Raw genomic sequence first — 17,058 nt, 5'->3', positions numbered from 1 at the left:
CAACGCAGAGAGATGCGGGATACAGCGGGGCTGTGAGCACGGTGCGGAGCACGGCAGGGTGAGCAGAGCTGAGCTGAGCTGAGCTGAGCCGTGCAGGGTCAGGCGGGGTACGGCAGGACTGTGCGGGGCCGAGCAGCGTGGAGCTGAGCGGTGCGGGGCAGTGCAGAAAGATGCGGGACACGGCAGGACTGTGACACGGTGCGGGGCCGAGCAGAGTGGAGCTGAGCTGAGCTGAGCCGTGCGGTGCGGGACGGGACGCGGGTTCTTCCCCAAGGACCCCGCAGACCCCACCCCAGCATTCCCAGCCCGGACTCCGCTCGGCTCCGCTCCATCGCGGGGACCCCCGGTCGGTGCCGCCCCGCGGCGGGGGCGGGCGGGGCCGCCCGTCCGGTTCCGGGTCGGCGGAAGATGGCGGCGCCCATGGAGCTGTTCTGCTGGGCCGGGGGCTGGGGGCTGCCCTCGGTGGATCCCGACTGCCTGGCTGTGCTGGTGAGCGCCGGGGCCGGCGCGGGGGTGGGCCGGGGTCCCGCGGGCCGAGCCCCGCTCTATCGCTCCGTCCGTCCCTCCCGCAGACCTACGCGCGGTTCACGGGGGCGCCGCTGAAGGTGCACCGGGTCACCAGCCCCTGGAGGAGCCCCTCCGGTAAGGGCCCTGCCGAGGATACCGGCACCAGCACCGGGACCCCCACCCCATGGTAGCCCCGTGATCCCGATCCCCCACTCCCCATCCCTGCACCCTGCACGTGTTACGCTCCCCACCCCATTACAGCCTCCCAGCCCGTCTTATCCCTCCTTATCCCTGGCCCCACACCGCTGACCCCCTGCCCTATTGCACCCCATTATCCCACTGCATCTCTCTTGCCCCATGGCCTCTCCTCCCCACGTGGCACCGTCCTACCCTATAGCACCCCCTGTGCCTCATCACACGCCCTGTCCATTACCACCATTACCATCTCATTACACCCCTTACCCCATCACACCCTCCCACCCCATAGCATGTCTCGTGTCCCATGCCCCTGACTGCACCCTCTCATCTTATTGTACCCCGTTGTGTGTCCCCCCACCACTGCATTCCCCTCTATCCCCTCACACTCCATCTTCTCATCCCCATCCCTGTCCCATGACACCTCCTTTTGTCCTATTGCACCCTCATGCCCCACCACATCCCCTGTCCCACTGCACCCCCCCATCCCATTGTGACTCCTGTCCCATTGAACACCCGCATCGCACCCCTCTTTTTTCTGTTCCCCCATGCATCACTGCACTCTTATGCCCCATTGCACTCCCTGTCCATCCCCACCACACCCCCCTTGTCCTGGAACGTTCCCATTTCCCATCACACAGCTTCTACCCCCTCCCCTGTGCTGCTCTGTCCCCACCTCACCTCACACCCCTGCACTGCCTCATGCCACTCATCCAGGCATGGGGGTCCATCCCCCCATTGCAGCCCCCTGCACCCCTCCCCTGCCCAGGGCACAGTGGCTGCAGCCCCCACTGACTCCCCCTGCCCACAGGGCACCTGCCCGCGCTGAGGACACGGGACGAGGGCACCATCTCCAAACCTCAGCAGATCATAACCCACCTCAGGAAACAGGTACAGAGGGGCTTGGGGCTGCCCTGCCCTGGGCTGATGGGTGCTGGAGCCCCTCAGGGAGGAGGTTTTGTTCCCCACGGATGGGATTTGGGTTATCCCATGGGATTAAATTGGTGTTTTCTCTGCAGAAATACAACGCTGACTACGACCTGTCAGCCACGCAGAGCGCGGACACGCTGGCCTTCGTGTCCCTGCTGGAGGAGAAGCTGCTGCCAGTACTGGTGAGGCTGCAGGAGAGGGAGGCTTGCTGGGGATGGGCTTTGCTCCCTGGAGCTGTGCAAGCAGGCTTGGGTGTGCCCAGCTGCCAGCAGCAGCATCCTGGGGTAGGAGTTTGGGGGTGGCAGCCGTGGATTGTGCAGCCCAGGCTGGGGTCTGCCCTTAACCCCAATGCTCCTGCAGCCCCTCGTGCTCTCCGGGGTGGCTGTGCCAGGCAGGGGCTCTGGTGTGCCAGCAGCTCTGCCGTGGCCAGGCTGTGGATTGTTCTCCACCACAGATCCACACTTTCTGGGTGGACGCCAAGAACTACGTGGAGCACACGCGGAAGTGGTACGCGGAAACCATCCCCTTCCCCCTCAACTTCTTCCTGCCCAACGCCATGCACAAGCGGCACCTGCAGCGGCTGCAGCTCATCTGGGGGGATGACTACATGGAGGATGAGGAGAAGCTGGAGAAGGAGGTGAGGGATGGGGTCTGGGCACAGTGGGTCCTCACAGGGAAATCCCTGTGAGGCTGTCCTGGGGTGACTTCATGATGCTCGTATCCCCATTTGTATGTTTCACCCAGAAATAAGCTTTGCACCTTTAAAATTGGCTCTGAAAAAATCCAAACTGGGGTGTGGGTTCCCCCCTCCTGATCCCCTGAGCACTGTGGTGGTACCTGGGCAGGTGACAACCCTCTGTCCTCCTCCTGCAGCTCTACCGGGAAGCTCGGGAATGCCTGACACTCCTCTCCCAGCGCCTCGGCTCCCAGAAGTTTTTCTTTGGAGACTCGTAGGTGGCCATAGTGGGGAGGGGAAGGGGCCTGAGAGCCCCCACACCCCAGCAGGGCTGAGGCCCCGTGGTCTGCAGGGGAGCTGCAGCCACTTTGGGGGCAGAACAGGCTCACAGGGCACAGGGCACTGTCCCAAGGAGGGAGAGCCACGTGCTGTCCCCTGGGGGAGCTGGGGCTGGCGGTGCCTGGTGGCTCTGGGTGGCTTTGGGTGGGGACAGTGGCCCAGACAGGGCTCTCTGTGCCCCAGGCCGGCCTCCCTCGACGCCTTGGTCTTCAGCCGCCTGGCGCCGCTCCTGAAGGCGAAGCTGCCCAACGGGAAACTGCAGCAGCACCTGAAGTCCCTGCAGAACCTGTGCAACTACTGCACCTCCATCCTCAGCCTTTACTTCCCCTGGGACGGAGGTGAGAGCCATCCCCCACCTCACCCTGCGGCTCTGGGGGTGCCCTGTCCCCCCCAGGTGCATCCCCACCCTCTCAGGGTGACCCTTCCCACCCACACCCCTGCTCTGCCCCTCCAGGGTGACCCTTCCCACCCACACCCCATCTCTGCCCCTCCAGGTGACCCTTCCCACCCACACCCCATCTCTGCCCCCCTCCAGGTGACCCCCTGAGCAGTGCCCCTCGGGCTGCAGGCACGGACAGCACTGAGGCAGAGGAGGACCCCCACAAACGGCGCAAGCAGCTGCTGTCAGTGCTGGTGGGGCTGGCGGCCATGCTGGGCTACGCCTTCCTCAGCGGCATCGTCTCCATCCAGCGCGGCAGCGTGGGGCCGGCCGGCCGGCAGCCCATCGCCATGGAGGAGGAGGAAGAGGAGGAGGAGGAGTGAGGAGGAAGAGCTGTGTGACTGTTCCTTCCCAGCCCCTGGAACTGACTGTTTTTACTCTATGGAAGCCTGGCAGCATCGCTGCTCTGCTCTGTGTCCCGCCACCAGGAACCACAGCCCTCTCCGTGGGAGCGTCCCTGCCTCACCAATAAACCTCCCTCTCTCCACCTGCGCCCTCTCGTACTCCCAGCACCCCCAAGGCCCTTCCCAGTTTCCCCAGTTGCCCAGGCTGGAGTTTTGCAGCAGGCACCAATGTGTCCTGGCTGTGGCTCTGCCCCTCGCTCCAGCCTTGGGTCTTGCAGGGGTCCCAGAGGGGGGACCTAAAAGCATCTGTGGCATCTGAGCAGTGTCCCTGTCCCTTCTCCAGCAGCTGTGGGGCTGAGCCCCACATTTCCCCTGCATCATTCCCCTGTGGCAGCGCTCAGGGCAGTGCAGACAGCAGCTCTGCAGGGCTGATACCTCCCCTCCACGCTGCTGCCAGCCCGGCAGCACAGCCGAGACACAAAACCAGAGCCAAGGGCAGCCGAGGCTGCTCGTCAGGACACGTCCCCAGCCCAGGAGCACTCCCCGCTGCCAGCGGGACACCCGGAGCCCCGCTCCAGCAGCCGGGATCCCTCCAGCGCTGACATCTGTTTGCATTCCAGCACGCCTGCCAGCGCCGGGGAGCTCCCGCAGCTGGCACAGCTGGGAGCGCATCGCTCGGGCTGGGAGCGGGGTCGGGGGCGGCCACCTGGGCTCCGTCTGCCCCCGCGGTCCCACCGGGCGTGGGGCCGGTGCCGCTGTTGGCTGCTCTGCGGCTCCGGTTTACGATGCACGGATGGAAAGGCGGCGCGGGGCCAGGCCGGCACACAGCCCTCGCTTGTTTGGCAGTCGCCAGCCTCATCCCAGCCCTGCTGCTGCTGCGGCGGCTGAATGTCCCCAGGCTGCGCTCCTGTTCCCCCCACCAGCGGCATCCCAGCCCTGCTGCTGCGGCGGCTGAATGTCCCCAGGCTGCGCTCCTGTGCCCCCCACCAGCGGCATCCCAGCCCTGCTGCTGCTGCGGCGGCTGAATGTCCCCAGGCTGCGCTCCTGTGCCCCCCCAACCCGGGTGCAGTAGCCAGGGGCCCCCACGCTGGGCTGGAGCAGAGCCACGGTGCTGGGCCAGCTGCGGAGCCTCCCCCATACTGGCCCAGTTCGAGGGGCCCCACTGGGAGGGGGTGAGTCAGTGCAAACCCCTCTAACGTCACTCAGGAACTATGTGCCCCGTGCTCCCGGTTCCCATTAGCTGCAGGGGCTGATGGCTGCTCCAGCAGGAGGAGAAAGCACAGCTCTGGCTGGGGAGAAGCTGGGGTTGCCGACGCCAGAGCTCTGCTCTAAATCCCGGCTGCGTGTCCTGACTGCAGCTTTGGGCCCTTCCCTGCCTGGGGGATGCTGCAGTGGAAGACAGGAGAGAGATGCCACCCCTTATGGGGACAGTCCCCTGCAGCACCAACCCTGTGGGACGCCCCAGGAACCTCAAATCTGCCTCCTCTGGCCCCTGGCATAGTCCTGCCCACAGAGCTGGCACCAAGGGGAGATCAGGGGTTCGTGCAAGTTTGTAGAAAACCTGTTGATTTTATGAAACATCTAGAAAAGCACAGGCGTTGCAGCCCCAGGGTCATACAGGTCCTCTGGGGCGCAGGGGGCTGCAGGGATTGTGCTGCAGCCCCAGCCCCATTGGAGTCTTGTCTCCAAGCTGCCACCAGCAGCATGTTCCTGGCTCTGGCACCTCCCTCCCGTGCCAGGCTAGGCTGGCTGCTTCCAGAGGAACGTCTGGATGGAGTCGCTGGGAGCCACGGCCTCGATGAAGCCGACGTGCGGGTCAGAGATCCCAAAGGACACGTCCGTGGGGGAGCTGTGGGGAAAGCCAGAGGGGATGGGGGCTCAGTGGGATCAGTGGGGCCTTTTAGCAGGGATCAGAACCCAGCCACTCACCGGTTCAGGACCACCAGCACAATGGCACCGTCGGGGCGCAGGAAGGCAGAGTGCTCCAGGTCACACCGGTGGCATTTCTTGGAGACAGCCAGTCCCACCCGCTGGGAGCCCTCGGGGATGAACTTGCTGTGGGGACAGGCAGGGTCAGAGTGTGGTACTTAGGATGTGGTACCTGAAGCCAGCAGCCTGTGGCTCCCCCTGACCCACCTGAAGTGGCCCAGGTGGTAGAACATGGGCTGCTTGTAGAAGACATCCTTGCTGCTGTCCACGATGACGGGGCTGTCCACGTAGTTCTTGCTCCAGTTGGGGCCTCCCTCCATGTCCAGGGCCAGGTTCCAGTCAGTCCAGCCCGTCACATAGTTGTTGAGGTTCTGCAGGGCAGAGGGTGGTACTGAGCCACGGGCAGGCCCAGGGGCTGGCCAGGGTGGCCAATGTGTCCCCAGCTGCCACCAGGCCCTACCGACAGGATGCTGTGGCTGTACTTGCTCCCACGCTCCCAGCCACCCAGGACCACCCTGGGCTCCCAGAAGTAGGAGCCTGTGGAGGCCTCCGTGGAGAGGAGGAAATAGTCTGGGAAGAGGTGATGGGTGATGGAGAGTGTCAGGTCGATGGGTGCCAGAAAATCCAGGTACCAGTGGATGCCGATGCCGCTGATGTAGCTGGCAGCCACAGGATCTTTGAGAACCTGGCAGGAGAAAAGTGTCACCAGTGCCCAGGGTTGGGAGATCTGCTGTGGGGCCGGGACAGCTGCTGTGGGCACTCACCACCTCAGCCCAGTAGGGCAGCATGACCCTCTGGTCATCCAGGATGATGAGCTGGACGTGGCGGTGGGAGCTGTTGGCCAGCGCCGGGCCCAGGTCCTGGGCAATGAAATCCCTCTGGTGCTCAGGGGAGAAGCCCAGGCACTGGAAGGGGTAGAAGACAATCTCACCAGCCGTGGGCTCGTTCCCTGCTGTCACTGCCCAGAAGGTCAGGTTGTGCTTGGCGTATTCATCCAGGAACCTGGAGTGGGGTAGAAGGTGAATGGCCCCGTCACACCTGTGCCAGCTCCAGGTATGGCATCCCTGGCACCCACCACTCCTGTGGCCCCTCACCGGATAAAGTACTTGGCCCAGGCCCGGTGGTACTTGTCCCCAGGGCTGCCCTTCAGTGTTCCCCTCCCTGTCATTGCTCCATTTGTCTTCATCCACACCGGGGAGGTCCAAGGGCTGGCGTACAGAGACAGCGGCCGCTTGGCCACTGCCTGCGCTGCTTGGAGGATGGGGATCTAGGGAGAAGTGGGATGGCACAGAGATCTCTGGGTCTGTCCCAGTGCTGGACAGCAGGAGGAGTCACCTCCCTCCCCAGAGGCGGTAAGGTGTTCCCTTTAACCATCCCATCCCATGGATCCCATCCCATCCCATCCCATCCCATCCCATCCCATCCCATCCCATCCCATCCCATCCCATCCCATCCCATCCCATCCCTTCTTCCCCACAGCTGGAAGGATGAGTGCTCTCTCTCCTAATCAGCAGGATGTGCCTTTCATCCCCTATCCTTTCTGTCCCATCCCCTCCCATTGATCCCATCCCATCCCCTCCCACTGATCCCATCTCATCCCATGGATCCCATCCCATCTCATCCCACCCCAGTCCATTCCCATCCCATGGATTGGATCCCATCCCATCCCATCCCATCCCATCCCATCCCATCCCATCCCATCCCATCCCATCCCATCCCATCCCATCCCATCCCATCCCATGGATCCCATCCCATCCCATCGATCCCATCCCATAGATCCCATCCCATCCCCTCCCATCGATCCCATCCCATGGATCCCATCCTATGCCACCCAGACAGCAGCCCCAGTCCCTCAGACCCTTCCTGCAGGACTCACCTTCATGTGCGTATCCTCTTCGGTCAGGTTGAAGTGCCTCAGCTCGAAGTCTCCCTCGGCGTCAGCGTAGGTGTACAGGCGGATGGAGAAGTCAGTGCTGGCCATGGGCACGCGCACCAGGTTGTACTCAATGCCTGAGGACAGGGCAGGTGGTGATGGGCATTCTCAAGTTGCATTTTGGGGTTCCAGATCCCCCAGCCCCCCAGAACAAATCTCAGCTGCCAGACCCCAACAGCTTTGCTGCCCTGGGCTCACCTTCCTCGGAGAAGTAGGAGCGGATCAGGTGGTTCTGGGCAGCCTTGGACAGGGACTGGATGTTGATGGCAGCTGCGTCAGTGATGGAGCCACCAAAGCCCTTCACCTTCTGGTACCTCTGTGTGGTGTCCAGGGTGAGGTGGAAATCTGTGGGGACACACAGTGTCACCAGCCCTGCCACCTGTGAGAGGACAGACCCTCCCACAGCCCAGGGTGGTACCTGGGCTCTTGGCGTTGTGTTGGAAGCTCCCCTCGCTCCGCTCCAGCCTCTTGCCAGCCTTGCTGCTCTCATATTTGATGTAGGAGCCAGGGGCTGGCAGGACCAGGGGGTCCAAAGTGTCACAGTACGTGGCACTGCAGGCACAGACCGGCGAGCCATGCCCAAAATCCTTGGCATCACAGGGACGGCCACCTGCAGCAGAGGAAAGACCAGGTGGGCACTGAGGGCTGTGGCAGGAGCCCAGCTCATCCCTTTGACCCACAACAGACTCCAAATCTGCCACCCTCCAAAGCTCAGGGACACATGCCAGCACGTACCTGTGACCTGCAGGGCTGCCTGTGCCAGCAGGAGCCAGCCCAGGACACTGGCACAACCTGGCCCCATGGCACCTCTGCTGCAGCGGCTCTGACAATGTCGATGGACGCGCTGGGAGCAGGACAAGGTGTCAGCACCCAGAGCTGCTCAGCCTGGCCCAGCCACACACAGGGACACAGGGAGAGCCCCAGCATCATCCCCCTGCCCAGGGGACCCTTTGAACCCCTCATGCCAGGGCTAAGCCTGTCCTGCCCTCTGCCCACTGCTCCAGCCCAGAGCCCACCTTCCATCCCACCCCTCCAGAGCCCACCAACAGTTCTGGCCATGTCCCAGGTGGGGGTGCAGCCCCCCAGGTGTGGGCAGCCCCCAGGTGTGAGCCTGCTGCTCCTAGCTGCCCACGCTGGCTGTACCCAGCAACTTTGTTCACTCCCATCAACTCCCTCCCACTCCTTCTCCTCCTCACCCGTTCCACAGCTGTGCCATGCCATGCCATGTCATGCCATGCCATGCTGCATCACCCCATGTATCCCCAGTGCCCCCCAAGCCGTGCCCAGGAGCAAACAGCTCCACACTCCCAATCCCACAGGTCTGGAAGCTGGGGCTTGTCCAGCCAGAGTGGTTTGGGGCTCCAGCCCCTGGCATGGAGAGTCCCACATTCCTCTGTTCTTTCAGGTGCTTACACCCTGTCCTGTCCTTCCCATGCTGCTGGGCAAGGAGCCTGTCAATGAGAGCACAGGAGGAGCCACCTCCAAGCCTCAGGACCCTGGTGCCAGACTGAGGACACCTGGGGACCTCTGCCAGGGTGGGATGGTGCCCTCTTGTAGCTCCTGTAGGATGTGGAGTGGGGCCAGGCAGCTGTCCCACCTCCATTGCCTCCCACTCCTGCCTGGGAATGATGCCCAGCTTGGCCAGGGCATGGCCTCAGCCCTGTCCTGCTGCCCAGGGCTGTCCCATGCCCATCCTGATGCCCATCTCTGTCCCCATTCCCACCTCGGGCCCAGGGGACTCACCTGCCTCCAAACCACCTCTTGCTGCTGCGTCTCTGTGGCAGCGGTGGCAGGTCCCGTGTCCCAGCTGAGCCTGGTGGGAGGGGACGCTTCTGGAGGAGCAGGAAAGGTGAGTTTGGAATGGGACAGCTCATGGGACTCTGTGTTTGAAGAGGAGCCCGGGGATGATTTTGCAACCTGGCTCCAAAGAGCTTTCCACACACCGCAGCATTTGCAAAGCTCTCCTGAAACCTGTTCCAGTGGCCAGAGGGAAGCTGGGGAGGGGAGGATGCTCTCCAGCCCCCAAGTGCCTCCATCACCCCCCATAGCCAGACTTGCCCTGCTTCCCTTGGGAAAAGCAGCTCTGTGTCCCTGGAACACCTCAGACAGGGCAGGCTGTGCCCACCCTGCGTCCCTGCTCTTGGCAGCACTTGGGCTTTGTGCCACCAGTGCCACCACCATGACCTGTGTCCCGTTTGTGGCTGCTCCAGGACCTTTCCTGGCATGGGCAGAGGCAGCAGCAGCTCATGGCAGGGATTCCCGACCCCTCCTGGAGTGGGCACAGAGCAGGGGCTGCCCCCCAAGTCCCCTCGCCCCCGCCGTGCCCCACAGGCCGGAGCCCCACGCCGCAGCGGGCTGGGTGGAGCCGGCAGCAGCGGTTTATCATCGGCAAAACAAGTCTGGGCTCCACACCGTCTAATTTGGGATCCTTCCTAATTACAGGCATCTGCTCCGCAGGAGAAACAGGAGGCGGGCAGAGGCACGGGGAGGGGGAGTGGCAGCTCCTCGGGGTCCCCTTGGGCAGCTGGGGGGGGTGGCCAGGAAGAGACCCCCACCCAGGGACCACCGTCCCTCACTCAGTGTCACATCCCCAGCCAGGAACCAGGGTCACAGCCCCCCGTGGGAAACAGCAAAGGTGAGGCGATTTGAAAGCTTGAAATGCAGGCCTTAGAAACAGAAAGAACAGAGCAGCTGCAAAGTCTGAAAGAAGAAAATGTTAACGAGTACTCTTAGTACTTTTAGTACTTTTAGTATTTTTAGTACTTTTAGTTATTGGCTAAAACGATTGTCTGTGAGCTTTAGCAATGTGCTCTTGGCTAGAAAGTTTTTCAAGTGCTCTGTAACAAAGAACTCTTCAGCTGCTACTGGCTGTACATGAGTTTTACCTTCCTGTTGTCTCAGCCACGTCATGAGGGTGATTCTGCAAATAAAGCTCGAGGAATGTACCCCAACAGTCCCATCCCATGAAGAAAACACACCTCCCACCCAAGGCTCTGCTCCTCTTGCTGCCCCCAGAGAAGGGATCCCCCAGCCCACGCTGCAGGCAGTGAGGATGATGGGGGTGGTTCTTCAGCCTCACCCCACCCCTCACAACCATCCTGCTGTGGTTCCAAACAGGCAGGAGCAGCGAGCCAGCCCAGAGGGGCTGGGCTAAAGCCTTTCCCTGCAGGTTTGACCCCTGGGCACTGCTGAACACCGAGGGGTGAGGGCTCCGTGTGGGCCGTCACCTTGGGAAGGGGACATTCGCAAAGTGTCAGGAATGGTGTGGCAACAGGACCTGGGCACTGATGAGGGCACACCTCAAATCCTTGGGGTCAGTTCTGTGCCCCTCATGAGGGCTGGAGCATGTCCAGGGAAGGGGATGGAGCTGAGGAGGGGTCTGAAGCATTATCTGAGAAGGGGGTGGATCTGAGGAGGGGTCTGGAGCTCCAAGAGGAGCTGGGGGGGTTTCTGGAGAAAAGGAGGCTCAGGTGGCTCTGCACAATTCCCTGACAGGGGGGACAGCCAGGTTAGGGTCAGGCTTTGCTGCCAGGGAACAGGGAGAGGACAAGAGGAAAAGGCCTCAAGTTGCATCAGGAGAGCTGTGGCATTTCCCAGGAGAGGTTTAGATTGAATATTAAAGAAAATTTCTTCATGGACAGGACTGTGCAGCCCTGGCATCAGCTGCCTGGGGCAGTGGTGGAGTTGCCATCCCTGGAGGGATTTAATAAATGTGTAAGGAGCACTTGGGGACGTGATTTAGGGCTGGCCTTGGCAGCGCTGGGGGAACTTGGGTTGGAATTGATGATCTTCGAGGTCTTTTCCAACCTCAAGGATTCCATGACTCCATTCTATGATTCTAAGCACAGGCAGCCAGACCCAGCTGCCGTTGGGGCCAGCACTCCCCAGGAACATGGATAAAAGCACAGGACAGGCTGGTGTGCTCCAGGAACAGGGCTGGGACGGAGCCCAGTGCCACCTTCACACCACACTCCAATAAACCAGCTGTAAAGCCTCTGGGTTTTTCATTTTCCCCAACCTCAGCAGTTCCGTGGCTTTCACACAGGGGCATTGGCCAAGGAGAGCTCTGGCTTTCTCATTCCTGCACTTCAAAGGTGCTGGTAATGTTCCCAAAGGCACAGGGAATACTGTAACTGGTATTTAGGGAAAGCAAACAGGACGGGGAGGTCACTGCGGGCTGCGGCCTGGGTTGGCCACAGCCAGAATAGAGGGGACTCTGTCCACAGGCCACCCTGGAGAGGTAGCACCAACCTAATTTATCCATAAGGTTTGGTGGATGGGCACACTGATATCATTTACTCTGCCTTTCAGACAGCGTCTGACATTTGGATTTTTTTTTTTTTAATTCCCCCCCCAAAAAAAAGTAGGCTGGGGAAAACCAACAGCGCATATGGAACGAATCAAGGGCTGGCAGCAGCAGAGGCTCCAGCTGCAGGGATAAACAAGGAGCCACCCGCAGGCCACGGGGGCAGGAGCCCCCGGGGCAGCCCTGGCCCCGGCGAGGAAAACCGAGCGATTTCCGAGCGCGCAGAGGAAACACTGACGGGAACAACGGCGCATTCCGGAGGGAGCGCGTCATGGCTTTACTTGGCGCCCGCCGCACACGCGAAGGTTTCAAGGGGGCCACGTGTGGAAGTGTGCTCCAGGAGACTGAGGGAACTTCCAGGGGGATGGGAAGTGCCGGGAGGATGGGGAGCAGCAGGTCCCAGTGCCAGGAACACACAGAACCCCTCGTGCACTCCCATCTTCTTCTTCCACCCTTGAGGGATGTTGGAAAGGGTGGATGAAGAGTTGACCCCTGGAGCCCCCCAGCAGTCCCCTGGTTGTCACTGCTGGCGCCACAGGTAGGTCTGGATGGAGTGAGCTGGAGCCACAGTCTCAATGAAGCCCATGGCAGGGTCCCGGATTCCAAAGGGCACATCCCGGCCAAACCTGGGGAGAAAGAGAGAGGCTGAGCAGGCACGGCTGGGGCTGAGCACCACCCTCATCCCTACCTGGGCTGACCTGTTGAGGACCACCAGGACAAGGGCACCGTCAGGGCGCAGGACAGCCACGTGCTCCAGCTGGCACAGGAGGCAGCGGCGGCTGCTGTGCAGTCCCACACGCCGGGAGCCCTCGGGGATGAACTTGCTGTGGGGAGAGGACCAGCAGAGGGGTTCTGCCCCTGCTCTGGGGCTGGTGGCCGCACCTGAGCTCCCCTGACCCACCTGAAGTGCCCCATGTGGTAGAACATGGGCTGCTTGTAGAAGACATCCTTGCTGCCATCCACGATGACGGGGCTGTCCACAAAGTTCTTGACCCAGTTGGGGCCTCCACCCAGGTCCAGGGCCAGGTTCCAGTCGGTCCAACCGGACACAAAGTGGTTCATGACCTGGGGGGAGCAGGGAAGGGGCTGAGTGGGGGTCCCCACAGACCTGAGTTGGGGATGTGAGGGCAGAGTGAGGGCTGTGAGAGAGTGGTGTGAGGGCTGTGTGAGGGCACTGTAAGGGCTGTGTGAGGGGACTGTGAGGGCCCTGTAAGGGCTGTGTGAGAGCAGAGTGAGGGCACTGTGAGGGCTGTGTGAGGGCTGCATGAGGGCCCTATGAGGGCCCTGTGAGAGCAGAGTGAGGCAGAGGAGGGCACTGTGAGAGTGGTGTGAGGGCACTGTAAGGCTGTGTGAGGGCACTGAGAGGGCCCTATGAGGGCCCTGTGAGAGCAGAGTGAGGGCACTGTGAGGGCCAAGTAAGGGCCGTGTGAGGCCTGTGTGAGGATGGTGTGAGGGCTGAGTGATGGCGGTGTGAGACTAGAGTGAGGGAAGTGTGAGGGCTGTGTGAGGGCCCTATGAGGGCCCTGTGAGAGCAGAGTGAGGGCACTGTGAGGGCCAAGTGAGGCCTATGAGGGCCCTGTGAGAGCAGAGTGAGGGCACTGTGAGGGCCAAGTGAGGCCATGTGAGAGCACTGTGAGGGCTGTGTGAGGGCACTGTTAAGGGCCCATGTGAGGGCACTGTGAGGGCCAAGTGAGGGCTGTGTAAGAGCAGAGTGAGGGTACTGTGAGTGCTGTGTGAGGGCAGTGTGAGGGCCGAGTGAGGGCGGTGTGAGGCCTGTGTGAGGGCAGTACCGTCAGGATGCTGTAGCTGTAGTGGTCTCCTCTCTCCCAGCAGCCCAGGGACACGGCGAAGCGGAACATGAAGAAGCCAGTGCAGGCCTCAGTGTAGAGAAGGAAATGGTCAGGGAAGAGCTTGTGGGTGGCCTCCAGGCTCCAGGCAGGTGGGACAATGGCATCCAGGTACCAGTGGACGGCCAGGCCAGCCACGTAACGGGCAGCTGTGGCATTTCCCAGCACCTGCGGAGCAAAGGAGATGCCTCACACCCAGGCTACCCATGCCTGAAGCCTGTAGGGATGGACTCATGCACTCCATGTGGTCTCTCAAGGCCACCTCTTGTCCCATGCTGTGGGTGCCACACCCTGCAGCACTGCACCCTAGCATGGATCTGGTGCCCCAACAGGGGTTTGGCACCTTGCTGGGTGCAGTGCTAAGGGGGTGGGCACAGGTTTGCCCCTCAGTGGGCCCCTTGCCCCCACTTCTGCCTTGTCCTCCCTCCACACCCCCCTGGGGTGGTCCAGCCCTGCAGCCATGGAGGGAAAGGAGGAGCACGCTGCCTGGCTTGAGGCTGGGACAGGAGCACATTTTACTTTCTTTCCTCCTTGTTTAAACCAATATCCCCAAACAGCATCGTGGGGGGAAACCAAACCAGCCAAAACTCTGCCCAGAAAAGGTGCTGGTGACCAGCAGCACCGGCAGGATCCGGGGATCCAGGGTGTGGGTGCCACCTCCTGTCCTCACTCCCGCCGGGCACAGGCGGAGGCGGCCGCTCCGGCAGACCCGGTTTGCTCCCACTCTCTCTAGGGCTGGGAGAGGCCACGGCTCCATCTCCCAAAGAGCCTGGGGCTGGGCAGCGAGGCGGAGGGGAAGGAAGGGGAGCTGCTCTTCACCACTTTGGCCCAGTGCGGCAGGTGGATGCGCTGGTCATCGAGCATCAGGAGCTGTGTGCGGTGGGAACTGCGGGCCAGCGCGGGGCCCAGGTCCTGCGCGATGAAATCCCGCTGCTGAGCGGCAGTGAAGGCGATGGTGGGGGCCTGGGGGGGCGTGAAGAGCCCCGCCAGCGGCTCGTTCTGGGCCGTCACCGCCCAGAAAGTCACGTTGCGTTTTGCATATTCATCCAGGAACCTGGAGAAGGAAGGGGCAGAATCAGATGTGCTGCCCCCTCACTTCACCCCACTCCCCAATCCTCCCGCTGTCCATCCCAGACTGGTTCCACAGATGGTACTTGATGAACCTGGTGTGGAGAAGCGGGGGCAGAATCAGATGTGTTGTCCCACCGACCCCACCCCACTCCCTGATCCTCCCGCTGTCCATCCCAGGCTGGCTCCACAGACGGTACTTGATGAAGTAGTTGGCCCAGGTCTTGTGGTACTTGTCCCCGGCCTTCCCCTTCAGAGTCCCCTTCCCACGGACGTCCCCGTTGCTCTTCATCCAGGCTGGGGCGGTCCAGGGGCTGGCAAACAGCAGCAGCGGCCGCTTGCTCATGGCCAAAGCTCGGCGCAGGAGGGGAATCTGTAGGGATGGGGCAGAGGGATGGGGTCAGCTCCAACTGCAGCTCCCCAAAACCACAGAGCCCAAAGCATGGGAGAACTCAAGGGACCTGAGCAGGGACTGGCAGCTGGCAAGCACCACCCCCCCCGGCACAGCGCCCCGGCTCCTCACCCTGCCAGTGCCAGCTGGGATGAGCCAGGACGTGCCCCGGAGGAGGTGCCAGCTCCCACAGGCTGTCCCCATGCACCCTGCCACGGCGTGCAGGGACAGCAGCACCTGGTCCTGGGGGTCCCAGCACACGCAGGAGCTCCGGCGCGAGAGGGGACAAGGTGCTGATGGCAGCGGCTTCAGCCTCCCACCTTCATCTCCACGTCCTCGTTCGCCAGCCTGAAGTGCTTCAGTTCGTAGTCCTTGGGGACATCATCGTAGCTGTAGGGGCGCACGGAGAAGTCGCTGCACGCCATGGGCACCCGGATGAGGTTGTACTCGATCCCTGAGGAGCAGGAAAAGCGTCAAGAGGCACCAGAGCAGGTGACGGTGTCCCTGCAGCGGGGACAGGCACAGCCACTTCTGGTGACCTCAGGATCTGCTCCCACCGCCGTGCCCTCACTGCTCACCGCTCTCGGAGAAGTAGGAGCGCAGCAGGTTGTCCTGGGCCGGCTGGGACAGCTTCAGGATGTTCATGGCAGCAGCATCCGAGAGGGACCCTCCGAAGCCCTTCACATGCTGGTACAGCGTGGAGATGTTGACCGTCAGCAACAGCCCTGCGGGAAGAGCCCGGCTCGGTCCCTGCTGCTCGGGGACCCGCGGTGGCACCAACACCCACCAGCGGCGCTACCTCGGGTGCTCATTCTGCTCTGGAATTTCCCCTCGCTCCGCTCCAGCCTCTTCCCGGCCTTGCTGCTCTCATATTTGACGTAGGAGCCGGGGGCTGGCACGACCAGGGGGTCCAGCGTGTCGCAGTAGGTGGCACTGCAGACACAGACCGGCGAGCCGTGCCCAAAATCCTTGGGCATGCAGGGTCGGGCACCTGCGAGGCACGGGAGGGTGCGGGTGGCTGCCAGCTCAAGGACGTGTCCCCGTCTGCTCCGGGGAGATGTCACTGTCCCCGCGCTTGGCATCCCGGGCACCTCCCGGGCACCCAGCCCCGCGCTGCCCCAGGGTGCCCAAGCCCCGCTGCCACCCCCGCGATGTCCCCGCGCTCACCTGCCACCTGAGACACCGGCAGCAGCAGCAGGAGCAGCCAGCCCAGGATGACGAGAGCCCGCATGGCCCCTCCGTGTTCCCCGAGCTCTGGAAGGTCCCGAGGAGCAGCACCTGCGGCGGGGACACCCTCAGGCACGGCAGGGGGATGGAGGGATCAGCCCCATCTCCCCAACCCCACGGAGCTCCTGTCACACCCTGCATTCCCCCCAAACCCCCTGATCTCGCTCGGGGAGCGTCCATCCTTGCTCGGAGCCCGCCCGCCTTCACCCCGGCTGCTCCCGACCTGCGCTGCCGCCAGCCCTCCTCCTCCTCAGCAGCTGCAGCCTCCCCACCTGGCCTTTACAGGGAGCTGCTCGGAGACCTCCCTCCGCAGCACACCCTCTCCCACCCCCACAGCTCCTCCTTGCTCCGCTCCCGGCCCGTACCTGCCCTCGGGCGAGGACCGCCGATCACCGGCTCGCCGGGTCCCCTTGGCCCTCCGCTGCCACGGCAAGGAGGGACAGGGACATGGTGCTGGCAGCTGGGCCTCAGTGAAAGGTCCAGCCAGCACAGGGAAGGGTCACAGAGACCCCACTGAAGGAAGAACTGATTATTTTGTCAGGCAGGTCTGGATCACCACCCTGAGAGCCCAGCAGAGCCAAGGGCAGGTTGATGGCACAGCTGTCTGTCCTGCCGGGCACCTCCAACAGGACATCCACTTATCCCTGCCTGCCACCCTGCTGTCCCCACTGTCCCCCAGGAGCCACAGGGCAGTGCAGGAGGGTCCAGGACACCCAGGTAAGGTCAGTGAACGTGGCTGCACAGCTCAGGGCAGCACAGGGGCACAGCAGGGGTGGCCACATGGGAGCTGGGGCTGTTGTCATTGCCTGCCCAAGCCCTTGGCATCACTCTCCCCAACTCAGCATGTGCAGGGGAAGGTGACAGCAGTGACAGCAGTGACACAGTGGCAGCAGTGCAAGCAAGCAGGCAATACCCCAGCCCCTGGGC

General features: G+C 62.6%; 3 protein-coding genes across 3 annotated transcripts; 1 reads left to right on the top strand and 2 right to left on the bottom strand.

Moving 5' to 3' along the window:
- Positions 1-255: 255 nt before the first annotated feature.
- Positions 256-3,573, top strand: MTX1 (metaxin 1). The gene is made up of 8 exons (XM_064732690.1): positions 256-489; positions 573-642; positions 1,514-1,593; positions 1,722-1,814; positions 2,087-2,269; positions 2,506-2,582; positions 2,831-2,985; positions 3,183-3,573. Exons 1-8 carry the CDS (start codon positions 409-411, stop codon positions 3,407-3,409), a joined length of 966 nt encoding a protein of 321 aa, XP_064588760.1. The 5' UTR covers positions 256-408; the 3' UTR covers positions 3,410-3,573.
- A 1,597-nt stretch (positions 3,574-5,170) lies between these two features.
- On the bottom strand, positions 5,171-8,097 carry LOC135457584 (lysosomal acid glucosylceramidase-like). The gene is made up of 10 exons (XM_064732292.1): positions 8,028-8,097; positions 7,711-7,902; positions 7,491-7,637; positions 7,236-7,369; positions 6,454-6,626; positions 6,124-6,361; positions 5,820-6,044; positions 5,567-5,730; positions 5,360-5,485; positions 5,171-5,279 (listed from the first exon to the last, which is right to left on the bottom strand). The coding sequence occupies exons 1-10, from the start codon at positions 8,092-8,094 to the stop codon at positions 5,171-5,173; spliced, it is 1,575 nt and encodes a 524-aa protein (XP_064588362.1). The 5' UTR covers positions 8,095-8,097.
- Positions 8,098-11,879: 3,782 nt separating this feature from the next.
- Positions 11,880-16,270, bottom strand: LOC135457783 (lysosomal acid glucosylceramidase-like). The gene is made up of 10 exons (XM_064732543.1): positions 16,072-16,270; positions 15,704-15,895; positions 15,483-15,629; positions 15,225-15,358; positions 14,714-14,886; positions 14,265-14,499; positions 13,389-13,613; positions 12,500-12,663; positions 12,297-12,422; positions 11,880-12,224 (listed from the first exon to the last, which is right to left on the bottom strand). Exons 1-10 carry the CDS (start codon positions 16,133-16,135, stop codon positions 12,119-12,121), a joined length of 1,566 nt encoding a protein of 521 aa, XP_064588613.1. The 5' UTR covers positions 16,136-16,270; the 3' UTR covers positions 11,880-12,118.
- Between the last annotated feature and the right edge of the window lie 788 nt (positions 16,271-17,058).

The sequence above is a fragment of the Zonotrichia leucophrys genome, chromosome 25 (genome assembly GCF_028769735.1).
Source record: "Zonotrichia leucophrys gambelii isolate GWCS_2022_RI chromosome 25, RI_Zleu_2.0, whole genome shotgun sequence".
In the NCBI taxonomy this organism is placed as follows: domain Eukaryota; kingdom Metazoa; phylum Chordata; class Aves; order Passeriformes; family Passerellidae; genus Zonotrichia; species Zonotrichia leucophrys.
The sequence above is the reverse complement of the archived record's forward strand: the minus strand, read 5'-3'. Positions and strand labels throughout refer to the sequence as shown.